The 13,958-nt window shown below is 37.4% G+C and overlaps 1 protein-coding gene across 2 annotated transcripts; it reads left to right on the top strand.

Moving 5' to 3' along the window:
• The first annotated feature begins 2,191 nt into the window (after positions 1-2,191).
• Positions 2,192-9,522, top strand: lix1 (limb and CNS expressed 1). Of its 2 annotated transcripts, XM_047818180.1 has the most exons (7): positions 2,192-2,457; positions 4,289-4,452; positions 6,110-6,250; positions 6,442-6,474; positions 7,544-7,639; positions 8,236-8,313; positions 9,046-9,522. In XM_047818180.1, exons 1-7 carry the CDS (start codon positions 2,412-2,414, stop codon positions 9,442-9,444), a joined length of 957 nt encoding a protein of 318 aa, XP_047674136.1. In that variant the 5' UTR covers positions 2,192-2,411; the 3' UTR covers positions 9,445-9,522. The 2 variants fall into 2 exon arrangements, with proteins under 2 accessions (XP_047674136.1, XP_026994146.1); XM_027138345.2 differs by lacking the exon at positions 6,442-6,474.
• The last annotated feature ends 4,436 nt before the right edge of the window (positions 9,523-13,958 follow it).

Raw genomic sequence — 13,958 nt, 5'->3', positions numbered from 1 at the left:
ATCGGCATTGCTGTTCCAATAGATTTGGGAAGGAATTCATTATTTTGTAGTAGGGCAGAAATGTAGAAAAATAGCCGTTTTGTAGAAACGTTACAACAATTCACAAAGGTTATTTTTTAAAAAGGTCAAATATAATTACACAGCACTGCCATATATTTAGCACTTGTATGTGTTAACTCTTACATTCTCTATATTACATTGCTGCTGATTTTCATGAGAGATGTAACAAATGGATATTATTATACTTTTTTTTTTTTACAAAAAGTGGGCCTCATTTATCATATTTGCAAACAATGTAATGACATCTCAAAATTGTTCGAGAAATTAAATATGTGCCATTATATGTGATGCAGGGATACTGGGAACACATTTAAAAACACACTAAATCTCTGCAGTTTCTTAACATTAACAAGGATTTGCTAACAGATGTTTAGTTAACACACACATAATCTCACACACACACACACACACACACACACACACACACACACACACACACACACACACACACACACACACACACACACACATTAAACAAGGGTTACTTCATGCAGGAAGCCTGCAGGTTATGTTAATATAACCTCTTACTCCAGTTGGCCAAGCTCTGCCCCGAAAACTTCCTTTAACCCTAGACAATATAGTGATAGAAATGATGGCTAACATACTGTATTACATTTTTTTTTTCATCATTGCCATGAATGAGAGGTCACTATAATCGATGCCTCAGAATACTATGGTCCTCAAAATCTATTGCTGAAGACAATGTGTCGCTATATTTCCTGTGCAGACTTTTACCATGATTATACAGTTAATATGCAGGAGTTCACCATTCCCAGGAAGGTGCTCTCATACATGTAGACATAGATCCACTTTTAAAGAAGCTTCTAAGTATAAGGATAGTTTCATGCATTTTTAGGAACAGGAATCTTTCTAAATTCCCGTTTTGTTTGTGTTGTTTTTTCTTTCAGTGTAAGTCAATAAAGAAATTAATTTGATTTCTTCTAGTTTTGAACTGAGAAGGATGTAATGCCCTGTGATGTCACACTCACCTTTGACCAACTTAGAGTATTATTGAATTGAATCTAGTATAAAAGATAACATTTTCTGGCAGAATGCAGCACAAAAGGTTCTATTTCCTTTCAATGGGGTTCTAGATTAACAGAAAATGTAATGTTGCCCAATAAGTGAAGAAAAAAATTATTTGTTATTTGTAATGTAGTTTGATGATAAAATAAATCTTAGAACGGTGTGCTAGCTTTGTTTCCTTGTCATCCCTCACTGCTCATTCAATAGGCAGTATTATTTGCACCGATCCACCCCAAAAAGTGATTGTCATTTATGCTAAACACCTCTCTCCTTTCCCAAGCCACCCTCACAATAGGTCTTTGCCCTGAATGGACTCCCAATTCCCAAGAAACCAAGTAGCAAAGACTCAGTGATGTTTAGAAAGGAGCATTAGATGTTTAAAAATGCACTTTGGGTAATGGTCTATACTGAATAGAGCTTAAAACACTCGGTGTGGAGGCCTGTACAAGAAAAAAGTAGAAAATGCTTCATATCGAGAGCTCTATTCACAAGCATGCTTTTGACTGCTGAGTCCTGTTCACTAAACAACATCCATTCAGGCAGAGTAAATTCATTTGAAATGCATTTCATACAGTCTGGCCTACAGTCTGAGTGTACGACTGCTTTAGTTTCAGATAATAGAAAATTAAGATTAACAGAGAACAGTGTGTGAATAATTTAATGTTTAGACAGCCTTATGAATACATGTGAATGATAATGCAATGGAGTATTTGTTTTTCAATATTTCATTTTAGAAAGTCCTTTTCACTAAACGTTATGCTACGCTTTAGTAAGTAGCATGCACATTTTTTTCCACCCATAATACTATAATTTTTTAAATAATTTTTCCATATTTTCTTACCATCCATAATGCTCATGTTAACAGCCATTTGATGGCATATGAAAAACAAATAGTTACTCATTATACTTTAATCATTTGCCTTTTGAGTTAGATGATGCATGTGCATGTTGAAAGCTCAAGACATACCATGAATGAACAGAGAAGGGGGTCACATTCCTTTGTCGGGGCTTACCCAACTCTGCTCAGTGGATGTGTTCAACAGGCTGTGTGTGGAGGAGGGGGGTGAAGTCTGATGGCCAGCCTTACAGCTAATTAGTTCAGCTCTTGACAAAGGTGGGCTAGCCACAGAAGGAGAGCTGTACTGCGAGCTTAGTGTAAGGACTTCACACTGCACTCGAGCCTGCAGGAGAGAGGAGAAGGTTTCCTTTACACTTTCCCAGTCCAGGTTGAGGTTTGTAGAGAACCACTGTTCCTCACCCCAGAGTATGTGAAAAGGCTCACGGACATAGCATAAAGTTTCTGCTGGAAATTTGGAACATGAGAGATGACTTCCACACAAGATTCAGATGATGACAGAGCCTTTAAAGATTGTGAGTATTATTTGTTATTCCAGAGCCGAATCTCTGCCACTTCAGTGTTGAGTTTTAGAATATCACCTGCCTCAAAGAGGGATAATTATCTGATCCACCTTTACAAATTGCTAATATGAATTAAATGAATACCATTTTTACACAACTATTAAATAAACTCTTAAATCTTTAATACTTGATTTTTTCACATTATTAAAAGAAAGATTAAGCCTATACACATTTTTAAAGTAAATCTGAATTGAGCTGAAACTTTGTATAGCACTTTTAGCTATGTACACTCACACATCCATACACGTGTTAATTCAGCTATTTCAAGAAACATGCATTACTACCAGCAACTGGAATTTAAAGATAAAGAAGGAAATAATAAAGAATGACATTCATACTTTCAGATTTCCTCATTTGTATTTGTTTCTAATAGAGGTGGGCTTGTGTGGGTTCTAAATGACTGATAAAATATATTCATTTTCCAACAGAATTCCATATTCAGCATTTACCTCCTCAGTGGTAGACTATAGCATTTCAAAAATATGGGTGGTACTCTCGGTGGCTAGAGTTATTTAAATAAACTAAATGGTAGACAGTGCTCCATTATAAAACAACTCTCTGTTCACCCAAATGTGATCCCTGTTTAAACGTATTCATCTTGTAGGGTTTTTCCTTATAATATTTTTGCTGACCCCCGACTTGGGATGGATTTGATTATTTGACTACTCAAACCATCACTTTTGGTTATGAAACACGTTGAAGCCATCACACAGATATTACTATCACTCCTACATTTGACGCTCATCTGCATCACAGCCGGAACACCTGCTTAACTGGATAAATAAGTGTTCCCTTGTGTTGATGTTGGACGGCTCTCACACTGCTGCTGAGATAAGTGACAGGCCTAAGCTGGAAGTAAATCTTTTCTGCTCAAGCCATGACATCAGCTCTCTGTGGCACAGCTCTAGAGTCTGAAGCACGTAATAAAAAGGGTAAAAGGTAAAATACTGGAAAAAATGGAAAATAATATAACTTTCTAACGTATTGCTACTCCACAGCTGTGGTGAATATCTGTTATATACAAGGTGTATATTGAATATGATGACACAAATGTATTACAAGCCCTGCAAAACCGTTTGAGGGATTTGCACAAAAACTCACACAATGAAGACAGAAAGTGTAAGAGGACACATAGCAAACCGTGAGAATTCTTTTAGCACACACTCAAGTTTCATCCCTGATGACATTTCAGCAGCAAAGCTGGCTTTATTACAAAAGTCTAAACTGAACCTAACCCTATAAATTTCAAAATGCAGGCCATTTTCGTTGCTTGGCCCAGTGTTGACAAAAGCTGGCCCTTCACGGTGATATAAGATCAATTTGCTATATGTCTCATGACACAAAAATTAGGATTTAGGAAAGAATATCTGGTTCTAGATCAGCATAAAACTCTCCATGAGGTTTGGCACATGTTTAACTTGATGCCTGTTGATGAATAGCTCTGATATTAAAAGATGAATTCTTTGGCAAGCTGCACAAGATCAATAAACACCCAAATATGAATTCTTGGCTGTAGAGAGATATGTATTTCTGGTACTGAACATTTTATAAGCCCCATGTTGCAAGCACTTAAAAACCTCTTATCGGTTTTTGACGTTCACCTCAGAAATTGCTAACATTAATGGACACACTTTACTATGTGCTGAATGAATAAAAATTAAACAAATAAGTTGAGAAGATGGAGAACTACTTGCAGTTACTTTTTAAAAAATTGAATCAAAGGCAAATAGGTATAAGATATCATGATTTAAAATGCTTGTCTGCTTTGTTTATGTGTTTCTAGTAAATGTTGTTGGAATGCTGCATCAGTTTTGGGAGCAAAAACAGGTGAACAGCAGCACAACAGAGACAGAGAACCTAGTAGTTTATGAATCCATTAGTTCACCAGGACCTCCATTTATCTGCTATGTCACCCTACCAGGAGGGAGCTGTTTTGGCAACTACAAGGTAAGAGAATTCGATTTGACCACATAGTGTGCAGGAAGACTGTCAGTGCAGATGATCTCGCTGGAATATTTGTGGGAAATTAACCTCTAGTTGACCATTTGCAGACAATTCTGGCTTTGTCAGGTAATAATGGTGTAAAGGAAATGGCTCGGTGTGGTCCTGTGCCTCTGCTCAATCAGTCCCGTCAACACTTGAGCCCAAGAAAAGAGAGTCTTGTGTGAAAACTAAGATTAACAGGTGGTTCTTATTAGCCAAATTACTTTAACCCACCACGCAAAATGAATTCTTTCAGCTGAAGAGAGATGCTTGCAGGAACAGAACCTAGAAAAAACACACTAATGGTTTTGGGTTTATTTATTCATTTCTTACATAATGTTAGGCGATTACTTTTTTTGCATTTTAGAATTCATAAATGTAATTTTTTTAGAGCAGTCAAATAAACAAGATTACCCAAATAAACAAGAGGATTAGTCTTAGACTTAGATTAGAGCTTTTTTTGTGCATTTATACTATGAACATATGACTATAAAAAAAGGACAATCAAACGTCATGGTGAACACTTTAATTCTTTGAGAGCAATCATTTAGTCTAAAGTGTGACAAAAATTATAGTCCGAGTGCCGTCAACTAATCCCGAATACCTTGCCATAATGTTCAGTATCCATAGCTCTGGTTTGAGATGTCTGCTATTTGAGGAGCACTGAAGGCCAGCTGCTGCCCTTTAGAGGAACTGAAGAACACCAGGGAGTTAAAGCCAATGTGCTGAGCTGCCTGTTTGAATAGCTTTCGGCTCCTTTGATCAGCCTGTGGGCACCGGAGGCTTCCACGCCGCCTGCCCTGCGAGCGTTTCCTTTCTGTGGCCTCGTTTCATGTCCGGAACGCAACAGACTTAGATAGGCTTTCTTTAGCCTTTCTCTTCAGATCACAGATATTGCACTACAACAACACTCGATAGTTCCTCACTTCACTTCTTTCACATGCTTTTGTCATGATATTTTTGTATCTCTTTGTATATCGCTTTGTACATTTACGTATTTACGCTTGTATTTATGTTTAGGAATAGGGATGATGTGGCTCACAGTTAGTGTTTGTATCAACACTAACTGTGAGTGATCTCAGCTCAGGCTGCATCCAGACTCACTCTGATTTCTCCAGTATTATAAACTGATTTCTATTATAGTGTTGGCATATGCATATGCTTGAGACACTCTTCTTAAATAAAAATGGGCCTTAAAGTTTAAGGAAAACTCACACTGTCACAAATTGGAGGTTATTGGTGGGCAGATCCAAGTACAAAGTAACTTTATTAGGAAAATGCAAGCAAACAAAAATTACAAGAATCATAAAAATGAAAAAACAAGAATCATAAAGATATGAGGCAAAAAAGCATATGACAACAAACAATAACTACAACAAAAATCTTAAACAGAAGTAACTTATGTAGTTACAGGTGTGAATGATTAGTGACGTGTGACAAGCTGGGGCAGCTGGGAAATATAGTTATGTGCTGCTTTGGTGCAACCATGACACACATTTGATGGAGACTGATAGTCTAACTATACTTTCATAAGAATTTGCATGATCATATATAAAAATGTGATGATGTCATTGTGGAATTTCTTCTTCTGCTTTCCTGTCTGTCTTTTATTTTTTTTTAGTATTGCTACACAAAGGCAGAAGCCAGGCGTGATGCAGCTCGTATTGCTCTGATGAACTCAACATTCAACGATTTGCCCTGTCGACGTATCACTCCGGAGTTCATCACACGCAGCATAGAAGAGGCTGTCACCACCACCAGCGTAAGAAAAAACAGCTCTTTATTTCCACTACACGGTGTAAATACATTTGACTTTTAAATCAATTTATAAAGAATACATCATTTGGATTGAACAATGAATGTGTTTGAAAGAGATACAAAAAAGAGATACTATAGGAAGTCCACAATTATTTAAATTTATTTAACTATTTGTTTGTTTGTTTGTTTATTGAGGGCTCCTTTGGGGGGCAGGGGTCACATGAGCAGGTAATTCCTAATTTCGATCAGATATGAAGGTTCTGTGTGTAAGGGAGTGGTCACATATGAAGTTATTTTTTCACACAAAGTAAATAGTGATATTAAACCCATTACTACTATCTGAGAAGTCTTCAAAATATCAAATATTTGAATGGGTTACCTTCACCTTCATCTTTGCCATTAAAAATCTGAACGGGGTAAAAATATATGCCTCACACTGAAAACCATTTTATTTTCATATTTATGATTCATTCTATATAAGACTTGACTTGATAAAACAATTCATTTGTTTATACTGTTTGAAAATGTGTGATAACTCGGTGTACTGGTAAGAAGGGTTAATGTTAACATAGATCATAGATTAGGCTACAAGCTTTTGTGTATAGGAAAATAGAACCAAACAAATTTGTAAAAGAAAATGTATTGCACAGTCATCCTCATATCTCTACTCATGGCCAGTTATGAAAGGTCGAAGAACTGTCACAGCCAGAATTCAAAGACCATGCATTTCCTGTGTTTTCCAGGGTTTCAGGAGGTATATTTAACCCGTATACTTAAAAAACTTCAGTTTTAGACCACACCATCTTCCGTTTTAAATATGATCACAGATACAAATATTTGGAGCACTAAACAGATGGTGTCAATGCTATAGAATGACGTTTGTAGGGTCTATAAACCTTTTGAAGAAGATTGCATAATCATTCATTGCACTCAATGAGCATACACAGGCTGTATTTGCTTAAGGAGGGGCGTTCACATTGACTAAATTAGCAAGGAGACATGCAAACGATTTCAAAACCTATAAAAATCCACTACAACAACACTCTCTTACACTCCTACATAACCTCTTAGATTCCTCTGAAACTTGCCAAGCTTTACAATATCTGTGTGGTCCTTCTTCACTCTCCTGCCATTTCTCATGTTTGGTCAGAGCCTTTTGTTCCCCAGCAACGATTACAACTTGCTTTGATGACAAACTCAAAGACGAGTAGCAGGGTCTGACCCTCCCACTGCATTTGTGTCTCCTTCAGAATGAGTGATTACTGGCCAAGAAGTCACTGTGATTCACTGTTTTCAGGGCAACATGGAGGATGTCTCAGACCCGAGCACCAGTTTAGGAGCTTATTATCTCATGCTGAAATCCAATACAGGAAAAACCATGCTGGAATTTCAGGTGTGAAAAAAATCCCATTATCTTTCAAAAAATATTTTGCAATAGTCAAAGAAGATAATAATTTTTAGGGATTCTAATGAAGTTAGATGGCCAATGCTGTTACTTAATGAGTGTAATGTACTTAGATCTACAGTACAAGAGACGTTCTATGTTGATAGCAGCCCCACTTCTCAGGAGAGTAGGGCTTTATTAAAATTTCATCCTAGGCTAATCTGGGGTTTGAAGGACAGTATTTTATCAACTTCGAATATAATGCATGGCTACTATCCAAAATCTACATTCCATTTGCTATCCCAAAAGATAGATGTTATAACCCTAAGAGACATGCTATATGCACAGTTAACTTTAATAACTTGTGTATTTTGAAATTCTTGTAGTGTCTGCATTAGTCTTAGCTATGAAAACACAATGCTAGATCAATGTAGCTATAAATGTTGATGTTACAACGTGCCAAGCTCTAGAGACGAGTTTCAAAGTTTGCACATCTGTGTTGAATTAGAGTCATTAGTGTGATGAATAGGCAAGAGCAAGATATGAAAATAAGGAAAAGTAATGAAAATGAACTGACTAAAATTATTAAATGGTCTCTTTTTAAGGAATTAATGACAGTGTTTCAGCTGTTACACTGGAATGGGACACTGAAGGCTTTCAGGGAGAGGAGATGTAGTCGTCAGGTACGTACAACTCTACACCTCTCTGAAAAATTGCATCTCTCATTTATTTTGCACAGTGTCTTTAATTGATAATTTTTTTTATTGCAGTGAGAGTTGTAAAGGTTGTAGAAGTCAGATGTTCTGTTCAACACTTGTCTATTTAAAATATCTGAGATCTTTTCTTATCTTCAGAACACGAATTTTAAAAGTAATATGTATGAAAATATACACTTCTCACATGCTTAATGAATGGAAATCAAATATGAAGTTTAGGTTTTGTTTCACATTTACACAAAGATGTAAAGATATCACAAAGATAAGCTAACTTGCCTTGTAGAAATTCCACATTAAAGGTAACTTTATACTGATAAAAATGTATAACATGATGTTCTCATATGCTTCAAAATTATATTTCTGATTTGTGTTTGGCTGCATTACTCCATTGATTGTTTTCCTATAAAAGCATGGCCCATCCTCTTTTATTGTATGTTTGTTGCATTTTCAATTAAATTGAAAATTTAGTTTGAAGGTTCAGTTTGAATGAAGTAAAACATAACTACACAAAAAAAACCTCCAAATATCACAACAACAGATGGGGGTTCAAGTGGAGAGGCATCCATCCAACCTCACCCTGTTCTTACGCTGTTTGTTTGTGTGTGTGTGTGTGTGTGTGTGTGTGTGTGTGTGTGTGTGTGTGTGTGTGTGTGTGTGTGTGTGTGTGTGTGTGTGTGTGTGTGTGTGTGTGTGTAACAGGAGGTGATCAGCTACTATTCTGAGAAACGCCTGGACGAGTGTCTGCGCAGTCACATGACTCTGGACTGGCTGCAGAGGGAGAGGAAGAGGCCAGGTCTGATCTCACGTGAGCTGCAGCTGGCCCTCAGAGAGTTGGCCCAGGCTCGACAGGCTGGCCGAGAGCTTCGCTTCTACAAAGAGAAGAAGGAGATCCTAAGCTTGGCTCTCAGTCAGGCCTCCACAGAGGAACTCCAGGCCTACTGTGAGGAGGAAAAAGAAGAGTGCTGGAGAAAAGGAGAAACTGCATTGGCTTATCTCACATGTGGGGGCCACTGTCTGGAAACTAGTGTGACAGATCCGTTAGAACACTGTGAGTTTTATTACTTGGAGAGTGGGAGTGACAAAGAGTCATTGGGCTAAAGTGTGTGTGTGTGTGTGTGTGTGTGTGTGTGTGTGTGTGTGTGTGTGTGTGTGTGTGTGTGTGTGTGTGTGTGTGTGTGTGTGTGTGTGTGTGCGCCTGTGTGGAACAAGCATTGGAATATCAGACCCTGTATCAGACCCAATATTGGCCCTGTAGGGACATTTGTTTTATTTTTCAAGCAAGTATATTTTCATATTTTCATACAAATGAATTCTTTTTGGTTTCTGTGATTATCTGTGAATGCGTGAGTGAATGAGAGTGTGTGTGTGCCCTGCGATGGGTTGGCACTTCGGCCAGGGTGTATCCTGCCTTGATGCCCGAGATAGGCACAGGCTCCCCGTGACCCGAGGTAGTTCGGATAAAGCGGTAGAAAATGAGTGAGTGAGTGAGTGAGTGAGTGAGTGAGTGAGTGAGTGAGTGAGTGAGTGAGTGAGTGAGTGAGTGAGTGAGTGAGTGAGTGAGTGAGTGAGTGAGTGAGTGAGTGAGTGAGTGAGTGAGTGAGAGGGTTTCTGTGATTAGCATTAGGGTTAGATTTAGGACCGAGCGAAGCATTAATTAGCTGCACTAATTATGGAAGGCCTTCACAGAATGTCAAGGAACGTGAACAATTGTGTGTGTGTGTGTGTGTGTGTGTGTGTGTGTGTGTGTGTGTGTGTGTGTGTGTGTGTGTGTGTGTGTGTGTGTGTGTGTGTGTGTGTGTGTGTGTGATGTGAAATTCAAATTCAAGAAAAGATCCTGTATGTTGTATATTTTCTACACCTTTCTAGAGTTCTTTTTTTAGAGTACTGTAATATGTTTGCAGCTAAATGAGACTCTGTGTAAATCAGATTTATTTAGTAGTAAATGCATTAGTAGTACATTTAGGGTCTGAGCGTCTGGAGAGCAGCGCCAGCTCTCTTATTGTTTGGACTGAAAATGTTATAACTTGGTTTTCGTTGAGCAAAAATCATTTTGTATCGTCTTGGGATTTAGAAGGGAATGTAAATAAATGTTGACAAGTTTTACTTTGGCCACAGGGTGCCGCCATATCCTGTAAACTATGGCATAAGACATTTCTAGCTCAAATCTGTCCAGGCCATTTTCCCAAAATGGAATGGAAAAATGCAGTAAAAATCACAAATGTTTAAAGTTAAACTCTTCTATTTAACAGTGCATTGATTGTATGTCTTATAGGTTTTCTACTTTTCCCAGTGTTTTTTTTATTATATAAACTGTTATAGCCAAAAAGCTCTCTCTCTCTCTCTCTCTCTCTCTCTCTCTCTCTCTCTCTCTCTCTCTCTCTCTCTCTGTATATATATATATATATATATATATATATATATATATATACAGAGAGCGAGAGAGAGCGAGAGAGAGTAAGCGTGGTTAAATAACTTATAAATGGGAAGCAGCCCTCGTATAGGATTTATTCATGTAGAATGCAGTTTGTGGCTCTAAGACACCTGGTTAACGAGGGTTCTTAATTCGTACAGAATGATTTCATCAGTACAATTTTAAATATTTAAAGCTGTTCAGTAGGATGGTGTAGCTGTGTTTGCCTTCACTCTCTTCACTGTGTACATTTTATTTAAATAGTTATTCACCGTTTACAATTGTTTAAAACATTTATCATTGGACAGTTGACACAGTTGGAACAGTTAATGATATAGATAACATTTTTGTCCATGCATAATATGGTTATTATTTCCATTTAGAGAGTCAATAGCCCTACTCCAGTAACAACACAGGAAGTCATTAGTGTAAGATTCTCCAGTTCATTCACTCCTTGAGCAACTGCAAAAAAGTAGGCCATATGACATCCTGTTTTTTCCTCAACCTTATTTTCCTCATGCAGTGGTTGCTAGGATACTGTTGAACCTACAGCAAGAAATCATAACATGATGGTCATGTGTCCTTCACTGTGCTCTAGGTTGAAACTGTTACATAAGATGTTTTTTTTATTTTTAATTTTATTTTTTTATTTTGTTTGTTTTGCTTTTTCTACTTTGTTTCTGCTGTAACTTTAAAATTGTGTTTTTTGGTAGAGGTATCCTAACTGACCTCCACACTCTCCTTTCCACCTAATTTAGGATGATCAAATATCCCTCATATTTATGGTCTGCCAACACTTGCAGTCTATCACAGCCTCATTATCCTTCACCACTGAAACATTTATGCATAACGCATGATTTTTGCATAAATTAATTAAGTTACACTACAAGCCAGCTTCAGTTTTGGTCAATTTGATTCTCACAAACAGCCAGTTGGGACCCAGTTGATGGCCAGTTGGTGCTTATTTTGTTATTTTCAAGGAGACATACTGTGCCAAATTGAATAGTTATAGCGGTATAGACAGGAAAAGCGACAAGATAATAGCATATTTAGCTCTATTTTCGAGAGAACATGTCTTCCCCTCTCCAGGGAAGGAGAGTAATTTTCCACAGCTAATGCTTGTCACAAGCCTGATGGACCAGACTTTGTGACGTGACTGGCTTTCTCCAATTTACTGGGTTAAAACCCATTTGAAATCAAATAGCATGACATTCCATTCTTTCTGGTGTTCAGCTAAGGGCAATGAAATGTAAATTGCAAAGTCCTGTTCTAATACTGATTGTAAGGAAGAAGAGACTAGGAATTTCAGAATGAGTTAGCAGCTGATGAAATGGGAGTGAAATATTCCCATTACAGATAGTAAATGAATGGACATAAAAATGTAAATTTCAGGGAGTGCAGTGGAAAATATCAGTGTTTATAAACACATTATGTTCCTCAGGCATCTAACCCTTTATGGTCCAAATAAGAAAAGCATGTTAGATAACCAAATATGAACAAATCCTCAAACATTTTTTTAGTTCTAAACATGTCTTTCTTTCTTTTTCATTCTTCCCATGTATTCAATCTAGATTAATTAAATTCTCATTAAATTAAATCAGTTTACTTCTAATTTGAACTACTGTAAGTGAATATAGGACATCTTTTTTGTTCTTAATGACAAGCCCATTTTATTAACGTTTGTTTTCAACCTGTTAAGCTCAGCTGTCTCAGTTGAGATTGGATATAGATATAGATTGGATTATATTAGGTATACTACTGCTACTACATAAAATAATAATAACAATGAGCATAAAAATGGCAACACAGTGGCACAGAGGTAGTATTAAGGCCTCACAGCTCCAGTGTCCCTGGTTTGATACTGAGCCTAGGTTACTTCTGTCCTGAAGTTTTTTGCATGTTCTAGATTCTATGTAGATTTTCTCCAGGTTACTCCCACCTCCCAAACACATGCTAGTAGGTGGATTTTCTACTCGATATTGCCCCTAGGTGCACTTATATGTATTTATGTATGTATGGTCCAATGTATGGCCATGTCTGAGACAGGGTTCCTTGGATAAAGTAAATATTTTGAACAGAATGACACTACTGGATTAAGTGGTTGCTACAACAACAACAGCAGCAACAACAACAACAACAATACTACTACTAATACTACTACTAATAATAATTTACAGATATATTCCATGTATACAGCATGTTTCTCAAAAACAAAATTACCATAAAATTGTAGTTTTTTAATCTGCTTTATTAAAAAAGAGCGAGTTCAGTGTCCTCGGTTATAATTTTGCATCTTGTTAACCTTCTGTAACCCCTACTGTCAAGGCATCTCTGTGGCAGTGTGTACTGTTCCCGGCTTCAGGGCCATGTGGCCGGATGTCCTCCAACACTTGCTCCCACTTATCATGCTTGTTCTCACACATAAAGGACATCTCACTCTTCTTTTCTCCTCCTCCTTTCTCTTTATTCACACTGTTTTCTGATTAATTCAACATGATAAGCCCATGTGCTGCCTTTGATGAGGACATTTTGTATATATTTATACACACACACACACACACACACACACACACACACACACACACACACACACACACACACACACACACACACACACACATACATACTGTACATACATACAATTGTGTACCATTTCTAGATGAGTGACACCACACTGAAGAGACCATTTTCATATAAATGATGTCTGACAAGTGAAACGATGCAGTGGGAAAATGTGTGTTTTTTTTTTTGTTTGTTTTTTTTTTTTAAATACTGAGGCAGATGGAACTGTCAGATTGTCCTCTCTGCATAGCTGAGCTTCTGAGTCCTCACCCACTTTATTGCTGAAGCCTTGCTCAACATAAACACTTCGTCTTCACTGACATGGTGCCATCAATTCCACATAACTAACACAAGAACAGTGCAGAAATAGAAACCCAGCATGAGTCTCAGTCACACTGTTATTTACTGCTCCTAACTGTCAGCCATGCAAAGAAAACTGCTTTAAAGAAACACCACAGATAGAGATGAAATAACATTTTTTGGCTAAAGACATGCCTTCATTATAGGTCTAGCTTCGCAAATGAGGTCTTTAATCAGGGTTTTTAACAGAAGAGCTCCATTGATTTCCCATTTGGCTTATCACAAATGCCATGCTGTATTCCCAATGGCCAATGTGTTTCAGCAGGAATAAATTGGTAAA

This window comes from Tachysurus fulvidraco, chromosome 9, assembly GCF_022655615.1.
Source record: "Tachysurus fulvidraco isolate hzauxx_2018 chromosome 9, HZAU_PFXX_2.0, whole genome shotgun sequence".
NCBI lineage: Eukaryota > Metazoa > Chordata > Actinopteri > Siluriformes > Bagridae > Tachysurus > Tachysurus fulvidraco.
Note: the sequence above shows the minus strand (reverse complement) of the source record. Positions and strands in the feature narration are given on the sequence as shown.

Coding starts and splice junctions, on each gene's coding strand:
- lix1 (XM_047818180.1), top strand. CDS start 2,412: ATGACTTCCACACAAGATTCAGATGATGACAGAGCCTTTAAAGATT. Junction 6,251..6,441: donor AGGCTGTCACCACCACCAGC/GTAAGAAAAAAC, acceptor TTGTTTATTGAG/GGCTCCTTTGGGGGGCAGGG. Junction 7,640..8,235: donor AAACCATGCTGGAATTTCAG/GTGTGAAAAAAA, acceptor TCTCTTTTTAAG/GAATTAATGACAGTGTTTCA.